The following is a 22,860-nucleotide window of genomic DNA, read 5'->3' as shown; positions in this document are numbered from 1 at the left end:
TAAAATCTTTTATAAGTTACGAAGTATTTAAAACGTAATTATTCTCAAAAATACGAGATTAAATTTTATAATCTGAAAAATAAATCGTGAACTAAAACTTTTGTTAAAATAGAAACCAATTTTTGAAATAATTCTTAAAAAAATATCATTAACGAAAAATAAGTTTAGTTTTTGAATAAAGATAAGAACGTTTCGAAATTATTTAAGATCCGAAAATATTAAGATTAAGCTCGTAAATATGGAGTTAAATTTTAAAAAAAATCTAAAAATAGTAATTCGTGTAATAATATTAGAAATTCAAGCGAAATAAAACTTAGTTAATTAAAATAAGTTCGAAATTAGGATTTAAAATGTTTTTAAATTAAATAAAATAATTAAGCATAATTAATCGAGTTTTAAAAATTCGGGGTATTACACTCTTACCCCATTAGAAAGAGTTTCGTCCTCGAAACTGGAGCTCAGTTGAACCTTTGACCAATCGACATTCTTTGAAATCATACTTGGAACAATCATTTAATCTAACATACGATCATGGTTGACCATAACATAATCATTCGTAGAAAACATAGTTATTATATTCATACATCATATCGTTAGAGATATTTCGCTTTCATTTTCTATTGGCCTCTTTGTTGCAGGAATCTTGTCGTTGACTTTCGTTATTTGATTCGTTTCGATTTCGATCTCCGATCTTTTCTTCTACGCCAAGTAACTTCGTTGGCTACGTTCGTTGCAGGGGTTCGAGTCCAATCACGTGACAGGAAATACATTGTAAATATACGACTTCGCTACTTATCCTCAGTATTTTAAGTCTACAAACCTCGGATTTGGCGGATCATGCTAAGCCATCAAGCATGCCTTTATCATAATCAATCTAGCTTCCAGAAACTTAGTTCATACTACCTCGTTTTACAGACATGTCATTTTGTCGATTTCTATTCTCAACTCCATCGTATTCCTCAATCATTCATAATTCTTTTCGAATTTCATAACATTCATTGATATCATCAACCTGATAGACGGACTAATTCTCAATAACTTATTTTGGTAAGATCCTTATGCAACCTCAATCTCATGCTCTCACCATAAATCATGTTTGGTCTCGATCACATAATATTTTTGCATAACTTTTTAAGATTCTAGCTTAGCTTCCTTAACATATATGAAAATATACTTAGGTACTTACAACCACAAAACAATCATTATGAAGGGTGCGGGAAAATAACCCATAAATCGTAACTTAACGCTTTGAACCTTTAATAACCTTGAGTTAAGTGATGATTTTCCATTTATGAAATATAAACTCATACTCTTTTGTACTTTATCATTCAACCTTAAATACAAACTCATGCTCTTTCGGTACTATAACAATCAACCTTAAATCAACATAAAAGTTCCTTAAAACAGTTCATATCCACAAAATCATGCTTTTATTAATTCTTTCATAAACTTTACTTCCTTGAGGACATCAGTGATTCTTAAACATTTCATAACATGTCCTTGACAAAAGATCTATGACATGATTCAAATCTAAAACAGGAAACTTAGGTTCAAACGTACATGAGAACTAAATTGAAATAGTATCAGCGTTGGCGTCATCTTCTTCTTCCTTGTCAGCTCTCATCATATAAGCTTTTCCAGATATTGGTGGTCGTGGTGGATCATGATTAACCCTAGCATTGTTGTTGTTTCGTTCATGATTGGTTGAGGTTGTTCTTCCAGTATCTGTGGGAGGTGGTTTAGGGCAGTCCCTGACAAAATGGTCTTTTCCTCCACATCGATAACACGTCTTCGTTCCTGCACGACATTCACTTTCGGTATGGTTTCTCTTTCCACACTTAGCACACCATACATTACGAGCTGCTCTATCATTATAACCTTGGTCTCTACTATCGTTCCTTCTATAATTATGGTTTCCTTGGTTTGGCCGTTTAGCTCCTCCATGGTTTTGATTATCATTCTTCCTTTTATCACCAACATTTTGCGCTTCTCGAAGTAATACAACTCGTTCAACATTAACTGCAATATCAACCATATCTTGATAGGAAGTAAACCTTTGAGTTGCCAACCTATCTTGGTAAGACCTCGCTCAAAATGGTTCATCCTGGATTGCTCTGTCGATACCAGCTCCGGTGCAAATCTTGATAATTCCATGAATTTGTTTGCATATTCCATAACACTCATTGTTCCTTGTTGCAAGTGCAAAAACTCGTCTTCCTTTTGTTTCCTCAGGGATGGTGGGTAAAACTTATCTCTTAGTAACTTTTGCAGTTCGGTCCAACCAAATCTAGGCTCATTCTTCCTTTCCTTATTAACTTTCCACCATAAACTTGCTTGACCCGTTAAGTAAAACACAGCGAAATCGACTCTCCATTCCTTAGGACATTGCAAGGTTTCAAACAACTGATCTATGCGATTAATCCAATCCTCGAATTCTACAGGGTCGGGCTTGCCATCGTAAGATGGTGGGTTCAGGGATGAAAACTTCTTGAACATTGATGCATTTTCGTTCGCATTCGCCGATTTCTGTTTATGAGAATCTTTGATTAATTCAGCTAACATCGTGCTAATGGTTTCTAATCGTTCCATCCTTTCTTTGTGATCTTCGATAGGTTGATCGTCATAGGGATCATCGTGGGCGACATCCTCGTAGATAGTGTCATCGTTGACATGGACGTTGTGCTCGTGGTGCGCTCCACCGTTAATATCGTTAGTCGCCTCGATAGTTGACATTCTGCATAATATACTTGATCAGGAGCACATAGATAACAGGAAAATAATCCCTTTTCTGCCCGTTCCTACACTCACACTCATTTCATTTTAACTTAACATGATTTTAACATTTTCTTTTTAACTTATTCCTTAAAACTCTTTGCTTAAAGCCTATTGAATTCTACTATGCGCAAAACCCGTAAGGTTTAGCACTTATGGTCCAGAACCTTTGCTCTGAATACCAAACTGTAACACCCCGACCTCTAAATCACTTATTAAACATACTTAGCAGCGGAATTAACCTAATTCGGTCGGGACATTACCTGCCGTAACTCCTTTTTGGGAATTACAAGGCAACTATCATTCATAAGCTATTAAACTCCAAAATTAACATAATAATCCTTTTTAATTCCTTAATCAAAGTACATAACTTAATCCAGAGTCATACTTAAACTTGTTACAACTTAACATTTACTTAGGTGAACTTTGCTATAGTGAAATCCTCGCCACTACTCGTTTCCGTGGTCCCCAGCAGTACCTAAAACAGAAAACAAAACGGTGAGCCGAAGACTCAGTAACGAATTACCCTAGCATCGTAACATCATTTCAATTCATTTTATTCAATAAACAGGGAGGATAGAATATAGTAAAACATTTAATAAATCATCATTTCAAAAGCATCATTTGGAACATCATTTCAGGAACATTATTTCAGGAACATTATTTCACTAATCTTTTTCCTTTTAACAGTATTATTCTGGTCGTTAGGACTTTACAGGAAACATGGTAGGACGTCTCCTACGAACAGGGGAAGCCAGTGCTTCATAACAGAGGGAGCCAGTGCTCCATAACAGGGGAAGCAAGTGCTTCTTATCAGGGGGAACCTTGGTTCCATTTCAGGGGAAGCCAGTGCTTCTTATCAGGGGGAACCTTGGTTCCATATTAGGGGAAGCTAGTGCTTCTTATCAGGGGGAGCCTGGGCTCCATATCAGGGGAACTTGACCAGTTCTTACACTTTTCTTTATCATGTTTACATTTCTTTTAATGGGACATTAATCAGGAAAATCTCATTCATTCAGGGTGGTTCAATAAAACCATTAAATCTCGTTATTTCATAAAATCATTACTTTCAGGAATAATAAGTCATTAAATCAATACTTTGCATAAAGCTGCATTATCGTAAATCAATTCAATCAAAACATACTTGTAATCCCGCAAATCATAAAACATCATTATAAAACATCAATCATTCATAACATCATTCGTACATAAATACATTTTGAAGGGATTGCGGGTACTAGCAATAACCGTTACCTCAATTCCACGATTTGCTAAGCTTTGCCCTTGGTTCGTTCTTTCTGAGCTCCGAGTCTGAATTCTTTCAAAATATTAAATTGTTGAATTAGTATTAAAACGGTAACTACTTTAAAATCAATATTTTATAAATAATAAATTTATAAATAGTGAATTTGGAAATAATGAATTTAATAAAAATATAATTTTTATAAAATTATTGATAATATTATTAAACGAAATTTCAATTAAATATATATATATATATATATATATATATATATATATATATATATATATATATATATATATATATATATATATATATATATATATATATATATATATATATATATATATATATAAATTGATGGAATATTATTTAATCACCTAAATTAACGAAATATTATTTAAATCAAATTTTCAGCTAAAATATAAATCTTAAATTATCATTTAAATTTAGATGATTAAAATAAATAACAATTGATTTTCATGAAATATTAACATGAGTGTTTAAATAAAGGAATAGGGCTTACTTTAGGATATTGGGCCAAACAAATACTTTAGGATATTGGGCTAAACAAGGGTTCAAGAAATTAAAAGCAGTAAAACCAAATGGGGTTTTTGGTTTCCTAGGAATCTCGAACAAGAAACAGAGGAGGGCTGGGACGCGAAGCAGGGGAGACACGAAGGGAAAAGGAGAGGAGGAAGGAACGGCGGCTGGGCGGCGGTTTTCTATCGAAGGAACGCCGGCGAGGCTGGGTAAGGCAGAAGAGACACGCCTGGAGGGGCGGTGCTGGCAGCGTGGCCGCGGAAGAAGAAAGACAGGGGAGAGAAGAAGCCGAGAAGGAGAAAGCCAGGGGAGGTTGTGCGTGGCGGCGAATGGAGTGGGTGGTGGCGTTGGGTGGTTTGGGCGGTCGTGGCGGTGTTGTGAGGTTAGGGAGGTGTTGGTTGGTCGCGGTGGTGGTGGTTTCCGGCGAGGCAGACAGTGGTGGTGAGTGATTTTAATTTGGAAATTGAAATTGAAATTGAAGTTGAAATTGAAATTGAAATCTGAGTTGTGTTTCTTTTGGGCTGATTGAGCAGCTATTTATAGTTGTTATGGGGCTCCATGGATGCAACAACTCAGCTTGATACCTTTGACAAGTGGAAGAGATTGAATGAAAGAAATTGATGATTAAGATGAGCTATTCTAGTTCTAGATTTCCACATATTCAAGTAGGTTTGATGAGTAAGGCTTGAGTTGTATTGGGGTGATGACAAGTGGAGTTTTGACTCCCATGGAAATGGCGTGAGGAAGAAGGAGAAGAAAACTGACTTTTGTGTTGAAAAGGCACTTTTAGTAATTTTGGAAAATTTCAGAATTTAATTACTAAAATAATAATTTTGACTAAATTAATTTCCGAAAGTATTTATAAAGTGCAAGTAATTGAATTTAGTTTCCTAATAAGTCGTTAACGAAAACGTTATTTTAAAATCTTTTATAAGTTACGAAGTATTTAAAACGTAATTATTCTCAAAAATACGAGATTAAATTTTATAATCTGAAAAATAAATCGTGAACTAAAACTTTTGTTAAAATAGAAACCAATTTTTGAAATAATTCTTAAAAAAAATATCATTAACGAAAAATAAGTTTAGTTTTTGAATAAAGATAAGAACGTTTCGAAATTATTTAAGATCCGAAAATATTAAGATTAAGCTCGTAAATATGGAGTTAAATTAAAAAAAAAAATCTAAAAATAGTAATTCGTGTAATAATATTAGAAATTCAAGCGAAATAAAACTTAGTTAATTAAAATAAGTTCGAAATTAGGATTTAAAATGTTTTTAAATTAAATAAAATAATTAAGCATAATTAATCGAGTTTTAAAAATTCGGGGTATTACACTCTTACCCCATTAGAAAGAGTTTCGTCCTCGAAACTGGAGCTCAGTTGAACCTTTGACCAATCGACATTCTTTGAAATCATACTTGGAACAATCATTTAATCTAACATACGATCATGGTTGACCATAACATAATCATTCGTAGAAAACATAGTTATTATATTCATACATCATATCGTTAGAGATATTTCGCTTTCATTTTCTATTGGCCTCTTTGTTGCAGGAATCTTGTCGTTGACTTTCGTTATTTGATTCGTTTCGATTTCGATCTCCGATCTTTTCTTCTACGCCAAGTAACTTCGTTGGCTACGTTCGTTGCAGGGGTTCGAGTCCAATCACGTGACAGGAAATACATTGTAAATATACGACTTCGCTACTTATCCTTAGTATTTTAAGTCTACAAACCTCGGATTTGGCGGATCATGCTAAGCCATCAAGCATGCCTTTATCATAATCAATCTAGCTTCCAGAAACTTAGTTCATACTACCTGGTTTTACAGACATGTCATTTTGTCGATTTCTATTCTCAACTCCATCGTATTCCTCAATCATTCATAATTCTTTTCGAATTTCATAACATTCATTGATATCATCAACCTGATAGACGGACTAATTCTCAATAACTTATTTTGGTAAGATCCTTATGCAACCTCAATCTCATGCTCTCACCATCAATGTGGACAGAGGGAGTTTAGTATATTACATTGCCGGATCTACTACTAGTCCAACGCTCAGATTGTGCAGGGGTGTGCATGGTGCTCTTGGTGCACCTGTCCCAAAACGCACATAAATAACAATAAAACGCAACAAAAATAAAACCGCAAAAAAAAAAGAACATTAACAAAAGAACATTAACAAAAAGAACATTAACAAAAAGAACACTAACAAAAAGAACACTAATATTGACAAATCAGACAAAAGGTACAAATATAAAAAGCAGTTATATTTTTTCTTGTTCTTTTAAGTTCTGGAAATGTTCTTTTCCAACCAATTTACAGTATGTTCTAATTAAAAAATAAAACGACGAACCTTTGATGAACTTTAAAACCAGATTTATAATTTTTCTTGTTCTTTTAAGTTCTGGAAATGTTCTTTTCCAACCAATTTATGTTCTAATTAAAAAATAAAACGACAAACCTTTGATGAACATTAAAACCAGATCTATATTTTTTCTTGTTCTTTTAAGTTCTGGAAATGTTCTTTTTCAACCAATTTATGTTCTAATTCCGTTATTTTATTTATCAAAAGATATCTGAAAACAACACTATAAATATGTAAAAAGAACAATTGCTGATTCTAAAAAAGAACACACTGTTTTGATGCCACAGAAATAGAAAGTTATAAGAAAAGAACATTAAAATTTAAAAAGAACATAGAATTAAGAACGAGAAAATTTACCTTAATCACCCGATGCACCTTCATCAACAGCATAAACCTCTTTGAATGAATAAAAAAATTCAAAAAATAGCGAAATTGAAATAGTATTTCGCTTAATAAACTAGTTTTTGTAAACGTAATTCAATTAAAATCACATTTCAGAGAAAGAAGGAGGAGAAAATTTATTTTGAACTTTCTCTCTCATAAAATCTCTCTTTTGTTGGGAGAAACTAAAAGCACTCCTCTTTCTCTCTCAAGAATGTATTTCTAAAATGAGAAGTTATGAATCCAATAGGAGAAATATTATATATATAGAAAATGAAAAATAAAAAAAATAAAAAAAAGAGGGGGAAGGAGAAGAAATACAAGCCATGTTCATGATAAGAACGGTGCACTTGTTTTTTTTTTTTTTTTTGGGTTTTGTTGTTCTGTTCTTTTATGTTTATTAGATATAAATCTTAATGTTCTTTTATGTTTGTTCTTTTTTCAAAAGTACAACATTGAAGAGCAAAGGAAGCTTTTACTTGACCCGCAACAAATGATGTTAAATCTTCAAAAACAGCTGAAAGAACAAGAAGAAAGGCTGAATAAACAGAGCAATTCCTCAAAAGAACAAAAAGAGGATGAACCTAAAAGAACATTATAAATAAAGAAAAAGAACATTATAAATACAGAAAAGAACATATCATGTAGAACACTTATTTTAACCATGTAAAACAACATTACCAATAAAAAAACGAACAACAATATAGCATAAAAGAACATAATAAAGTAAAGAAAAAGAACATTAAAAATAGCAGAAAAGAACATATCATGTAGAACACTTATTTTAACCATGTGAAAAAAGAACAAAAAAAATAAATAAAAGAACAACAAAAATGGTAAAAGAACAATTTGATCTGAAGTGTGTAATATCAAAAGGACAACAAGTTAAAGCAAAAAAGAACAAAGAACAACAACCTAAAGCAAAAAAGAACAACATGTTCAATAATTACTTTCTGTATTATTACAATCTCTTAATACATATATGAGAACCAATATATAAAAGAACAAAAGATAAGACTAAAAGAGCATATAAAATCGAAAAAAGAACAGAAATCAAAATCATCAGAAATATATAATCAAGATACATTAATCATCAAAATTATCAAAATATAGAATCAAAATACATTAATCAAGGTTATTGAGAAATGCAGAAATCGAAATGATCAAAAAAATCAAAATAAATTGAAATGATGAAAATAATGAACATGGAAATCAAAATCATCATAAATAAGTAATTCGTTTTAAAAAATTGAAAAATTACCTTCACAAATCGGATTATCAGCAGAGGAATTCAAATTTGAAGAAGAAGAATCAATAGAATTTGATATTGAAGTAGAAAAATCAACCAATATCTGAGAATTTTCCATTACTTTCTCTCTCCTCTTCACAGTTTCTCTCTCATTTCCATAGTTTTTCTCTCCCCTCTTCACAAATTCTGATTTGAAAATTATAAAAAAGAAGGTATATATACCAGAAAAATAGAGTGAAAAACAAAAGAACGAAAAAAAAGGGACAGAGCAGTCATTGTTCTTTTTTTTAACAAAAGAACAACGTTTGTTTTTTTTTTAACAAAAGAACAACGTTTGTTCTTTTTTTATCAAAAAAACAACGTTTGTTCTTTTCTTCTCCGAATTCAACAAGATATCCGTGTTTTATATTTATTGCATGTCGTTTGGGCACCAGTGCACCAAGAGCACTTTGCACACCCCTGCACCATCATATTTGCGGTAGTATCACCAAAGTACAAGTCTAACGCTACCATTCTACTCCTGAGTAGTCCATAACTTCCAAGCTCCAACGACATCTTAACCGGAAAACAAAACCTAAGCAAACCCCCCATTTTTGCACTCTCTCCTTTTAAGCTCAATCAAATTCATCAATGGCGACAAACGGAGCTCCTGCGGTTCGTCTCTCTCTCTCTCCTCCCTTTTCCTCTTTGATCTTAATCAATTTAGCTTCTCTTTTACCAATCAATTGATGTAGCTTTCCGAAATGCCATCGAATTGAATTCATTTTATTATTTTTGTTATTTTTGCAGATAACTGAGGATACAGAAGCCAGCCTTCAGAAGATCAAGCGGCAATTAGCTTCGAATTCGGGTCGAAATCTGTTACAAGGCCCTCTTTATAAACGATCTGAAACTGTAATTTCCTTTTTTCGTTAATTCTATCTCCTTTGTTCTTTTGTTTAAAATATTATGTTTTTTCAGAATTTCATAATTATGGATTTTAGTTGATCAATGTGATGGGATTAGAGAACCTAGTGATTGATCAATGTGATGGAATTTCTGCTCTATGATTACTAAAAACGTAGTATTTATGTTGAAATCTTAAATTAAGTGATCCAAATAGATGAGAGGTGATAGAGTTTTTTCGACATGCTGCGGTTGTAGGAACTAGGAAGTATCTGATACAATCAGTTATACATTATGAGATTTATGACCGTCACCAATTGAGTACAAATACAAGTATCTGATTACTGACCTGATGCTGTAGGAACTAGGAAGCAGTCTACTCTATCAATACCTAACTAAGTAGCTATTTTAAGAGTTCACAAGCAAGTGAAACAACCAGGAATAACCTGTAAGTTTGGTGCCCAGGTGATGAGTTTTGCGTAGATGGCGTTAGGCAACAATTTGAAGGACATTGTAGAGAGAGATTATTGAATTGACTTGGTTGTTAGTGTAGGTTTGTACCTTTACAACTTTAAGCAGTATCCTATCAAGATTTTTAGCCTCCCATGGAGTTGAAGTAGAGGTGTCTATGTACAGGTTTTTATTGTTTCCTCAAAACACCATACTTGACTTCTTTGAAAGGTAGATTTACAAAATGTGAACTAAAAACTTCAAAGTTGTAATAGAAAATATAAAAGTATGTAGTTCTAAGCAAGCTTAATGGACAATGGCGTATCTTGGGCCAAAAATAAAGGTCTTCATGTATATTTTAGATAAATCTAATGACCCTTAAAAATTCCAAAGGAGGCTGGGCTCTGCCAGCCCAAAGGCCAAAGTAGATCTGCTATTTTTAATGCATACAAGAGTTGCATGAGGAAACGAAAGTGACCATGACAATTGGTTTGGGTTGGGTAGGGTTGGGATGAATGTGTACTTCAACCAGGAGTTGTCACCTTCATATTGTAGGAAGCTGAACATATGTAAGTTCAAGTTTCCACTTTTTCTAATTAATCAAAGAACTCTACGATTAAACTTCACACATGATTAAACTTCCTACTATTTAATATTGGGGACAAATGTTACTGTCTTGGTATTTGAATGTAGTTGATAAAAATGAAGACTGTAAGAAGTTTCAGGTAACTACACTAAGGGTCTAGGCTGAACGCTGAAGCACTCAAGGGAAGCAAAGGCGTGCACATCATGTGTGCGTGAAGCATTTCTTTGTAAAAATCTTTTTAAATTATGTGTATATTATACGAAGTATAATAGTTCGTACTACTAATAACACAATCTGTACTAGTTCACATTTTGTAAAACAAGATGGAATATCATGATTTAATGTTTGTGGATCACTAAAACGCTTATTATGTACTCTTCTAATGGATGAATAGTGTGCACACCTGTGAGGTTCGCAGGGTGGATGAGGATTTTCTCTTTTCGAGGGAGAAGTTGGCGAAGAACAAACTAAATGGTTAGAAGAAATATAAGTAAGGTAAATTTAGGGAGAGTTAATGGTAGTGTTAGGTGCATATAGTGTCACGGGGGGGGGGGGGGTGATGATGTAGCCCGTCAAAGGATGACAATGATTGGATCAATAATGTCCGAGCATGATATGCGGTGATGTCACTGATGTGCGAACTTATGTTAATGAGGAGGGAAGTACAACCATGCTAGGGAGAGGTTGTAGTGCAATATCCTAGAAATAGCCTTATACATGATGCTATCCATGCTAGGTCTCACCGGGCAAAAGGAGGATGCCTGTTATAGTTCATCCAATCGTTTTGTTTGACACTTGCTAATTTGCTTCCTTTCACTTTTATCAAGGAGCCAAGATGTAGCGTAGTGATTTTCCACCCCTCTTTTGGGTTAAATGTCGGGATTTTATCCTTTGTGGTTATAAGCTGATCGTCCAACTTAGTGAAGGTAGGGCTGCAAAAGAGTCGAATCGAGCCGAGCCGAGATTTAGTCTTAGCTGAGCTTGATAAGGATTATTAGTGTTCAAGCCCGAGCTTGAACGAGTATTGAAAAATTCTTGTTCGAGTTTGGCTCGTTAAGAATTTGGTTTGTTCGAACATTGTTCATGAACAAGCTAGTTTGCATTTCGAGCCTGAACTCTAGCTTGAACGAGCTCAAGTCGAGCTTGATAAAATAAACGAGCCTCCAATTACCTTAAAACAAAATTTATGCATCCATTTAATTTATTAAGTTTTTTCAAATCTTTCTATTATAAAAATATATGGTCGAAAATTTTGATTTCATTTAAAAGATATAGAGAGAAACCAAAATAGTTTTAAAATGTTATACATTTTTTCGAGCTTGAACAAATTATACTTGAACATAATCACGCTTACAAAAGAACTTAAACGAGTTGTTCACGAACATGAACGAGCCGCACATGAAGTTGTTTGAGTTTTTCTCGTTTACTTAACGAGTTTACATTTTTTGTTCAAGCTTATTTATTTGCTTATCAAATGAGTTTTGACGAGCTTTGAGCGAGTTTGTTTGCGAGTAGTTCACAAACGTATAGGCTCATTTGCACCCCTACATGAAGGTTTTTTGGGGCTGAGTTCTGACACTGAGATCAAGTAGTTTGTCTGTATCTGGAAGACCACAGATAGAACATGTACATTATGTGTTTCAAAGTTTAGGGTATTTATACTAAAAGATTTTGTCTTTAAGGGAGCTCATGCTTTGGCTAAAGAGACTTGTTATCTAAATCGTTCGTAAGTTATTGAACGAGATCATAAGCCTTGAATAATAAAGGGGAACAAATAAACAATGCTAATCCTAGGTTAGAGAAGGGCCAGCACTACCGGTTTTTTTGCTTGCCACTACCGAGGAAATTCACTGTTTATTGGGATTGGCATTATAGCCAACTTTCAGTGAGTAGTAAAGATCGCATGAGCGGTCCACACTTTCCGTTCTTAAAGTTTCTTCATCCTTGATTAGTGTTCGTTAAAGTTAGCTAAAGCATTGGTTCATTTGACTATTCTAGTTGTTAAAGGTGCACCTTTTATGAACTCTAGAATAGTGACCTATACCTATTTTTAATTTGATGGCCCTACAGAAAAACTTTGGGCTTAAAAGGGAAATATTTTGGGAAGTATTCGCTCTGCAGTCCTTAACAACCTCTCACCCCACTTGGTCCCCGCTATAAATAAGAGGAAGGGTGAATCACTTCGCCTCTCACTGACGGATATTAGACAGTCTCCTAGGTAGAGAAAGAGAACCCATTTAGAGAGAGAATTGACTTCCCTACCTTAAACATTCATGGAAACTTGGATGGGACCTCAAGTATTTTCTCGTTTTCTCCTTTGTTGTTCCTTTTGATTTACTGTTGTCACCATGGGTACGTTCATCTGTTGAGACTAGATATCCCTTACAGGATTTCAATTCTGATCCTCCTTTGCTGCCACTTGCAAATTTTACTACTATATAGAATTTTGGATACAAGTAGTATTCCTCCGTCCGTGTCCTCCATTTTTGTCTTTTACTAACAATCATCTAATGAATCCTTCCCTTTCCTGTACTTGTAGTTAACATATGGCTCCTATCCATGATGTAAAAACTCGCCCGAGTTAACTCGTATCGCCCGAGTTAACAAGGTTTTGGAGGCTGGCGATACGAGATATCCCGAGTTGTAAAGGTGTTTTTAAAAACGCCGAGATCTCGGCCGGTGCAACCGATCCGAACGAATTTTTTCCGCATTAAACGTTATAAACCTCACATCTACTCGGTTTTCAGCCGAATTCCCCATGTTGTCGACAAAAAGAAAGGGAAAAAGGAAAGAAATGGATAAATTCCATTGAAATAGAGTAGAGAACTCCATTTTCAAATCTAAAACAAGAGAGGAAAGTGAAGGTAGACAAAGGAATTCATTTTAATTATGTCATGTGTACAGTTTAGGGGAGGGGAACTAGGATAGATAGTGAATGGGGCCGACATGGGGCTTCTTTTTCAAATTTCAAATTTCTACGCGACAACCGCGACACGGTCCGCGACTAACGCATCATTTCCATTACCGAGACTCCGCGAATGATCCCGATACCGCATTTTTTATCTATACTCCTATCAAACAGGAGACCACCGATCAACCTCCTGACCTTTACCCATAAAGGGGCTGATAAGAAAAAAAGGATCATCTAGTAATAGAATGAATTTCATGAGCTAGAGCTGCATGACATGATGATCCGACAAGACAGTTCTATTTAATTAATAGTAATCCTTCAAGTATTGGTCTTTGGTCTCCACTGTTTAGGATCAAGGATCAGATCATCAGACATCTTTTTTATTTATTAGAAAAAATGTAAGTGTTTTATTAAATTGCACTAGTAAAAGAATATCAAGAGGACAAGGAGTCACGAAGAGACAGAAAATATATCTACAAGTTAGCCCAATTAATTTGTATCTCCCCTATAGAGTATTTTGGATAACTCCCTGCCGCCTTAACACAAAAAGAAGCTAAAAAAGTTACTTTATTCCACAATAGATCACAAGACAACAACAGCATTAAAATACAGCCATCCTGCTCCAGCCAGACAATCTTTCCAGTGTTCTTCTAATTTCTTAACATACTCCCTCCGTTATGATTGCAACAGTTTGAATTTTACACTATTTAACTTTCTTTTTACCATCATTGGTGATTTATATATAAGCTAAAACGTAGTCATGTGTGATTTTGTTAGATCATGTGAATTTATATTTTCACAATACCGATTTTGTATAATTTTTACTTATATACAATAAAAGATATTGATTGATAAAGTTGTGCATTAACAAGTGTGAAAGTCAACTGTTGTTACTATAACAAAGAGAGGGAGTATATATTTCATAGCTCCTATGTCACTGGTGTATAATTCAGTTTATTTATCATTTAGGTATAGAAGAATGCAGTTAACTTGATGGTGTGACTGAGCTTTATTGCCCTTGAGTGATTTGTTAATGTTTTCATGGAACTTAACTTATGTCGTTACTCTTTTTGGTAATCCCACAAGAATTGCGAATAGGTCGAAAAGAAAACTGGCTTTCTCATGTCTCGAAGTAACAGGTTCCTTAGATATAGAATCTGGCCCCGATGAAAAGCTCTGTAACGGCTTGGTGAACCTTCTATGCCTAGAATCGACATTTCCATCTTATAATTTGTAAAGGCCGATTATTTGTTACTGCACTCTGTGTTGAGCCTTCAATTACCAGTTTTAGCATTTCCCTGTATGGAATTATTCATTGGCTATAATAATTACATAGGTTATTTGAATTTGACACCAATTTAACACTTGAGTTATGATTTATAAAGAACTTTCAAAATGTTTGTTCAAAGCATAATATTTATGCTAATACTTTGTTATTCATGTACTTTCTATTTTGCAGTTGAGGAAATGGAATGAGAGATGGATGATTTTAGATCCTAGTACAGGGAAAATGGAATACAAGTAAGTAGTATCATGGGCCATATTGTTTATATTCTTAGTTGCTAAAATTTTAGTTTTTATTTTTATGTTTTTGGGTCCTTTGACCTCTTTCCCCATGTGTAGCTCCCCATTACTTATTCCATTTATTTCAGGTTAAAGAGAAATGAGCCAAATGTCAAGGGGACCATTTTATTTGACGCAAATAGCACGATTACCTTGTCACCTGTGAATTTCCAGTATGATATGCTAGTTCATCTTCTATGGTTTACTAAGTGATTGTCTTTGTTCTATGTGTAGAGGAGATGTTGACTTGTGATTTTCATATTTCAGGGGACTACCAAAGTATGACGGGTGTTGCATCTGTATCCATATGATTTATCTGACGTTAAATTTGTATGCAGTATTAGATTATGTAACTGGTAGATTACATTTCAATTCGGATCCCCACAATTTTAATGGAGAAAATCTTTTTTTTGGGGGGAGGTGGATGAGAAAGAAATAACAATCATACTTAACAGAACATACAGATATCGGAACCCCGCAGAAGAAGGACTATTTCCTTTGTGCAGAAACTCCAGGTGCTGCAAGAGCTTGGGTGTCAACTTTACAGTAAGTCCATTTTGCTGCATTTTCTTTTAATTTGTTTATGAAGAAGGCTTGATCGTTGTTTCTCTCCACATGTTCATCAATCGCCTCTCTTTAACTGATAATGCACACTATCATATCCATTTTCTTGCTGATAGACACATTCACGAGCATGTATATGCCTAATCACATGCTTGCCTGAGTTGCCTAAACATAAAGAAGGTTAAGAGGTCAGAAGACTTATTATATCCAAGCAACTAACTATTAGGAGGCATTTTTTGTTCATTTTCTCTTCTCTTGATGTGGTCCATACTTTTTATTTCAGTTCTGCAATATAATTCTTTTTTTCCTGAATGACTTCATGTCTAATACTTTCAATTGGTGTTTGACTACATATCCACCTGAAGACTAGTGTTTGGGGGATCCTTTGTGAGGTTTCTAGAAGAGAAAGCCAACTTATAACCACTTGTTTTCTTTTTTGGGGGTAATTAACATTAATTCATTCCCTCCGTCCCATTATTTAACTTTCCACTCCTAAAAGACACATAGTAAGAGAAATGCTAGAAGTGAAAAGAATTTCATAGTGGATGGATAGAGAGAAATTTTAGTAAGAGAAACTGAGGAAGTATGGATTGGAAAGAGATAGGATGTGATGGAGTGAGAAAGTGACTCTTTTATACCCCACAAAAGAAAAGGGGGAACCAAATATGGAACTGAAAGAGTATTACCAAAGAAAGAGGTGTCTTCTGCATAACTCAACAGCATGATCTTATTTTTTGGAGTTCAAAGATTTGACTACGTGGAAGGATGGTATGACTGCAGTCTACCAAAAACTCAAGTTATAAGGACAAGTGATTGTTACTGTCAAGTGTCAACTTTGGTAGGAAAAGGTAAACTTAAGTACTTGAATGGTAAGTTGGTAACTGCCCACAGAGATAACCAAATACCTCAACAAATGGCTTCCGTTCACCATCACCCAATAACGTAAACTCTAGTTGTGCTCGAATTTACAATTAAGCCAGATGCCAGAGGAAATTTTGTTCAAGCTCCTTGAAAGGGTAGGCACTGACACTGCTTCACCTAGAAAATAAAAACAGAAGGCCTGTGAATGCACTTGTACGAGTTATACCCTATATATCTATGAGGCCTATGACCTTTACCGTATTAGTCCATGACCACCCTTCACCCTTTTTCTATTTTAAATTATACAAGGACATGATGTTGTTATCATGTTATTTACTTCGTATAACTCTAAATTTTGGTGATGTTATGAGTAACTCTTGCCTTTATCGGTGCATAAAAATGGCTAGTGTTTGATTCACTTAGCTTCAAGCCTTCAACCGCAAGTCCTTTGATTTTATTTCACAATGCCTCCTCCAATGGGCTGGTTCTGAACTTTTAACTTCTGCTGTAATTCCTCGACCAGTTTCTGAGTCAAAAGCTTATTTGTCCTGCTCCGAAGCTGCCCCTGCACTTTTAACTCGAACCTATATCACAACCTGTAAGTGGCTGTAACTTCTTCTCTCTACCTTCCTGCGATAATATGAGAAAAAACTAGGATGCTCTACTCTACTGGTCTACCCAGACATTAAGGAAACTAAAAGGTTTAGCCATTAAGGGTTTCACTTTAGCCATTAAGGGCTTCACTGAAAGTTAGGAGTCCAATCAATACATAAGGGAATGATCCGGGAACAATAAAATTGTAAGATCCATCTCATACTGCCTATTTTATATCATTCATGCAACTTATTGCTCTATCAAACTTTGAGAAGATTCTATCTTCATCTTCTTGCTTATTTTCCCAAGCATAGAAGATTTCTCATATTTCAGGCTACTTTTCTCATCAAGTAAATTCGGATCAGAAGGCCTTCTAGGAGTCTAGGAGTATTACCAAAACTGTTCCAATATATTCTCACCAACCAATAAGTTTGTCAAAACCACCAATCAACGGGGTTGGGGTTACAGGCAGCCATAGATTCAGAAGTAATATTTCTTGATTGCTTACCTTCATACCTTGTCCTTAAATACTCTGGATATAGTCGTCCAACTCTCCTGTGCTTCTTCAGCAAAGCATCTCTGTGAAGTATGCATCTGGTGATCTGATTTCCTCTAGGAAGCTGGGGCATTTAATTTTTGAATTTTTCACGTTGCTGTCAGGTTATTGTTCCCAACCTTTTGTTTCTGAACTACCTCGGAACTTTCTTAATTCTCAGCCTTCTTGTGGAACCGGCTTGATTTGCCAACATTGAACAATCATTTCGTATTATAAATAACTATTGCAATAAGGTGGCCTCTTGTTGTATTCAACCACCTGTTCGATAGTCTGCCTAAAAGGATCCTCAACGCAAATTATACGAACAGGATCTTTAGTGGCATCAATTTCCACTAGTAATGTTCCATTAGAAACTATTATTGCTTTGTCATACACTTGTCGGAAAGTAGTGATGTCCGCTCAAGTGCTAGCAACTTCCTCAAAGACTCTTTTCCCCCATCAATTCATTGGAAACTTGGGAACCTTTTCTATAGTGGGAGTACATTCATTATCTCCCCTTTAAAATCAAAAGTTGTATCTTGATAATCAGGGGACCTGCGCGTGCAAATTCATCCATATTGGTGTATGATTTGAAGTGAGGGACGAGCCAACAACATGCCTATCATCATAATAAGACAAATCAGGCGCAGAGACCCCCACTAAAGCAATGAATTTGTTTTCAAAAGTCATTGTGGGTTCATCACCTACCACTAATAATCGGTTCATTCTTCTATTCTTCAGTCTGTGCTTCAGCATTTGCCACCTGCAATTTTTCCACAATCTTACATCTGTTACGTCTGGTTCCAGTGTGCTACGAACTGCAAACCTATATCTCTCAGTGGGTTCATCACCTACCACTAATAATCGGTTCATTCTTCTATTCTTCAGTCTGTGCTTCAGCATTTGCCACCTGCAATTTTTCCACAATCTTACATCTGTTACGTCTGGTTCCAGTGTGCTACGAACTGCAAACCTATATCTCTCAGTGAAAAACATTGTTTTATAACACAGCTGACCACGAACACTGTGTGAGATAGACTAGCCTCAGTAGCTATAGTATTTTATTTGCTTACTTTCTGAGTTTCTGCTAAAAGTGGAGGTCTACGCTGTTTCGTGGCCTCCCTCTTAATAGCAACCTTCAGTGCTGTTTTGACCGTCTATTCGTAGTTGGGAGAAATCTGTAGGCTTTTTACAGTTTAGATGTTGATATACTCAACTTTACAGTCATTCCCTACTGCATACAAGTATACTGTGATAATATGTGTAAAATTAGTGGCTTGCACTTTCTAAAATGGCCAACATTGGTAATTATTATCTTTTGCGTTTTTTCTTAATAAGAAATTGTCTTTTACCTTAATCATATAAATTTGGGACATTCCAAAATGAAAACCGTCTCATCCAAAATGGAACAGAGACCGATTTGTTTTAGCCCTTTTCTGTTTTTGGGTTACAAATACTTTCACAACAATTTGACCTTCAAGGAACCTATTTTTATTGACTAGGTGCACTCTATTTAGGTTAAGTGTAATTGTATAAGGCTCTGCTTACCTGTCTGCTTTTAGTTGTCATGGTGTGCTTCCTTCACATTCGATGCATTTTCTAGTCATTTTCTTTCATGTGACTGGTATAAGGAATAAACGTTTTAACTGTTCAGTACTTCATAGTCTAGTTGGGTATTCATCGTGTAATCGCTTTCTTTATGTGAGGTTGAAGACCTTAATAAATTGTGCTCGATGTTGATTTATGTTGGTTGATTGCGTGATGTTTGTTTTGGATTGCTTGTCTTCTCTGCGAAAGATTGAATTTTTGCAGACCATATTTATGATGCATAATGTAGGCTTTTTGTTGTATGGTTTTGTCTGACATAAACCATTTTACATGACAAAAGTGCGGCCCAGTTAGTCCTTAAGGCTCATAAAGAGGCTGTAAATTCGTTAAGTGGAAGTGGTTCTGCTCAACTTGGCACAGTTGCTACTGTTGTTGCTGCTGCAAATTCAACTGCACTGGAGGCCTCAAAAGAAATTGAGGCAGCAATGAAGGTTTCCTTAAGAAATGCTCTGGGATCCATGTTGAGCAAATCCCCTGAAGGCCAAATGGACAATACAGCAATCTTGAAGGTATGGTCCTAAAAGTCTATAACTCCCACTGCACATAGTAGAAGCTGCACGTTGTATATAATGATGGTCTTACAGTAATTATCAACCCTAAATAGGTGCAGGGCTCGCAATTTATTGAAATGTTGCCTTATTCTTCGTCGTCGGCTAATTGTGTGTCTTGGAGTTATGAAGTTTGAAAATGAAGGATATATGCTCAAAAGCGTATACAAAGAAATTTGTTGAAGTTCCTGTTATGACTTTATTTGATTATTTCCTATTGTTTTTCAGGAAACTTTACGGGTGAAAGATGAAGAGTTGCAGAACTTGGCTCGTGAGCTCCGTGGAAGGGATTCTGCAATAAAGGAATTAACAGAAAAGTTATCTGATACTGCTCAAGCTGCAGAGGCTGCTGCATCTGCAGCTCATAAAATGGATGACCAAAGGAGAATTGCTTATGCTGAAAAGGAGCAGATCAAAGAGGGTTACAAGAAACAGTTGGAGTCTACTATGGTTAAGGTATTATTGCTTGTGTGTTCCGTTGAAGATATCTAGTTTCATGGAGATAGAGCTAGATGAAGCCAAACAAACATTTACAGCATTACTTTCTGTGTGGTTATTACTTTTTTGCATCCTCAATGGCCTAAATTCACCCGCATGCATGCTCTTTTTTTTTTTTAATCACAGTCCATCACTATATTATGTTTGATCAAGGAATACTCTGCTTGAATGGTGCAGTCAAGAGAAACTGAAGAGAAGGTGGTGGCTCTAAGTAAAGAAATAGAGCAACTGATTAAGCAGCGAGACTCAGCTATTCAGGAGGCACATTTATGGAGAAGCGAGCTTGGGAAGGCTAGAGATCGTAATGTGATATTGGAAGCAGCTGTTGTGAGAGCGGAGGAGAAGGTGAGGATGACGCAGACAGATTCTGAAACCAGAATAAAGGAAGCTGCAGAGAAGGAATCAGCAGCTTTGCATGAGAAGCAAGAGCTTTTGAATTATGTGAATGCATTACAGATGCAGCTTCAGAGGTCAATAAACAAACCTTGTTAAGTTGTATACTTGTATTGTTTTTGTTTTCAATTTATAGTCACGTGTAGCATCTGATGGGGTTTCATTTTTCTTTACATGACAGGCAGCAAATTGACACAAAACAAGTATTTGAGAAGGCAGAAACTAGTTCTGACATGGAAGACACGCGTCCACTGACTAAGCATGTGGACTCATCTGATGATAAAGCATGTCTTAGTGTCTCAAAAACAGTTCCAGTGACTGAGGATAGTGCTGTTGGTTTATCTGATGCAGAGCAGGGTAATGATCATCCGATTGGTGATGGTCAATGGAACGATATTCAAGCTACAGAATCAAGAATAGCGGATGTAAGAGAAGTTGCTCCTGATATACAAGGAAGGAGCCTGGACATTCCTGTAGTCAACTCACCATTGAATGACCAGCAAGAGCAAGAAGGCTCCTTTCCTCAAAATTGACAATGTTTAAATTTCTCGAAAGCAGTTTGTGATGTACATGAAAGTGATGACAGGAGCTCCTTCCACTGCAGGAACTCTAAACCTTAACGATTGTAATTCTTGTAGAAATGCCTAGTGCTGAAAATTATAGCGAGTTTTTTTCTGGGTCGGAACAAGATTTGATATTGTTTACATCTTGTTGAGAATTGGATGAAACCTTACCCCCGAATATGAGACATTTGTACAAATCATATCGGATATTAGATATAGAATTGAAGGAAATAAAACAATTGAAGGTTAACTTTGAAGGTCTTTAACACCTTTTCCTTGGCGGATGATGAATGGTTCTTTTGTAGTCATGGTGGTGTTGATGAAATTACGCCCCTATGCACACACACAATAGGGAGTTAAGGATATGAAAGACAAGAACAGTTTATGTAGCTTACTAATAGTGCATGCACTACGCCTTTAGAGACATGGTAGAATTAGTAAACAACTAGTAGGTTTTTTTACCCTATAATCTATCTAACAACTAATGTACAATGTATATTGATCATTTTGTAAGAGTATAAAACTAATCTTAAGGCTTCAACCATAAGCTTAAGGTTTTTGGTTGAGTTGGTCATTTGATATGGTATCAGAGCCAGCATGGTTCAAATCTCATCCACTCTTCTTTCAAAATGGAATATTTTGCGCTGAGTATGAGGAGTCCTATGTCGCATCCACACTTCAGGCCTAAAGTGCTTTAATGTGAGAGGGCGTGATAGAGTATAAAACTAATTTTGAGACTTTAACCATAAGCTTAAGCTTTTTGGTGGAGTTGGTCTTTTGACACGTTTTGCTACATTGCATTGCTGGCCATAGATATTTGGCTCGCAATCTAGGAAGCGAGAACACGTGTCCTAATCGCAGTTATTTGAAGTAAGTGGCTACTAAGAGTCAATAGAATTAAGGAGAGGGCCGCCTAGTAAAGACTTTGAACAAAATTGCTAAATGACAGTAGCAGATATAAGGATACTTCTATAATAGTTGTAACTTGAATGGTTACTTTCATAATTTGGCATATTATTAACCAAGTTGCTTAAGAGTTTGACCGTCGTTATTATAAATCTACATCATCTTATTTGGAAGACGAATGAAGAATTCATTCTTGAAGCAGCCTCGTTTCTGTCTTCGGCTACCAATATGTTTGTTTCTTATTGTCTTCTACTTCGGACCAATAAACTACTTACTATGGACTAGTATTACTAATACGGATTACTATTTTATCATCGTCATGCTATTTTATTAGAGGACTTAAATGAAGGGCAGTGGTGATATATAGGAGGTGCCGGCTATAGTTATCTAATTTTCTTGTTAACTTTATTTTTTCCATTTTCTATTTTGTTTTTTATTAAATTTAATTTTAGGACTTTGCTCATCTCTCTCACCAAACTAAATAAAATAAACAAATATTATTTAATTAAAGTTATTTATTTTGTATTGTTGTGATGTAACTAAGGACGTAGTATTCCAACTTTAGTAGGAACGGCCCTATTTTAAAACATCCAAATCCAATTGAGTCTGTAGTAGGCGTTGAAGTCTTTGTCGAAAAGCTACTAATGCAGTAAGCCTAAGGCCCACCTCAAGAACTTCTATCGACGACTTTGACTAACTTCTTTCTTCTTTCAACTCTTTCCAAAAAGAAAATTCACAAATTTGTTTTAGATTTGTCCACTGAATTCAAAGAAGATACTCAATATACAATAAATTCTACTCTCTCCGTCTCTTTTTGTTTTTTACGTTTG

At 35.2% G+C, this 22,860-nt stretch overlaps 1 protein-coding gene across 1 annotated transcript; it reads left to right on the top strand.

The window, feature by feature from the left end:
• Positions 1-9,058: 9,058 nt before the first annotated feature.
• Positions 9,059-21,390, top strand: LOC110803793 (uncharacterized). The gene is made up of 10 exons (XM_022009318.2): positions 9,059-9,219; positions 9,355-9,459; positions 14,857-14,918; positions 15,050-15,133; positions 15,228-15,259; positions 15,425-15,506; positions 19,403-19,631; positions 19,899-20,126; positions 20,346-20,638; positions 20,743-21,390. The coding sequence occupies exons 1-10, from the start codon at positions 9,196-9,198 to the stop codon at positions 21,092-21,094; spliced, it is 1,491 nt and encodes a 496-aa protein (XP_021865010.1). The 5' UTR covers positions 9,059-9,195; the 3' UTR covers positions 21,095-21,390.
• Positions 21,391-22,860: the final 1,470 nt, after the last annotated feature.

The sequence above is a fragment of the Spinacia oleracea genome, chromosome 2 (assembly GCF_020520425.1).
Source record: "Spinacia oleracea cultivar Varoflay chromosome 2, BTI_SOV_V1, whole genome shotgun sequence".
NCBI classification, from domain to species: Eukaryota; Viridiplantae; Streptophyta; class Magnoliopsida; order Caryophyllales; family Amaranthaceae; genus Spinacia; species Spinacia oleracea.
This window is presented reverse-complemented; position numbering and strand designations above follow the sequence as displayed.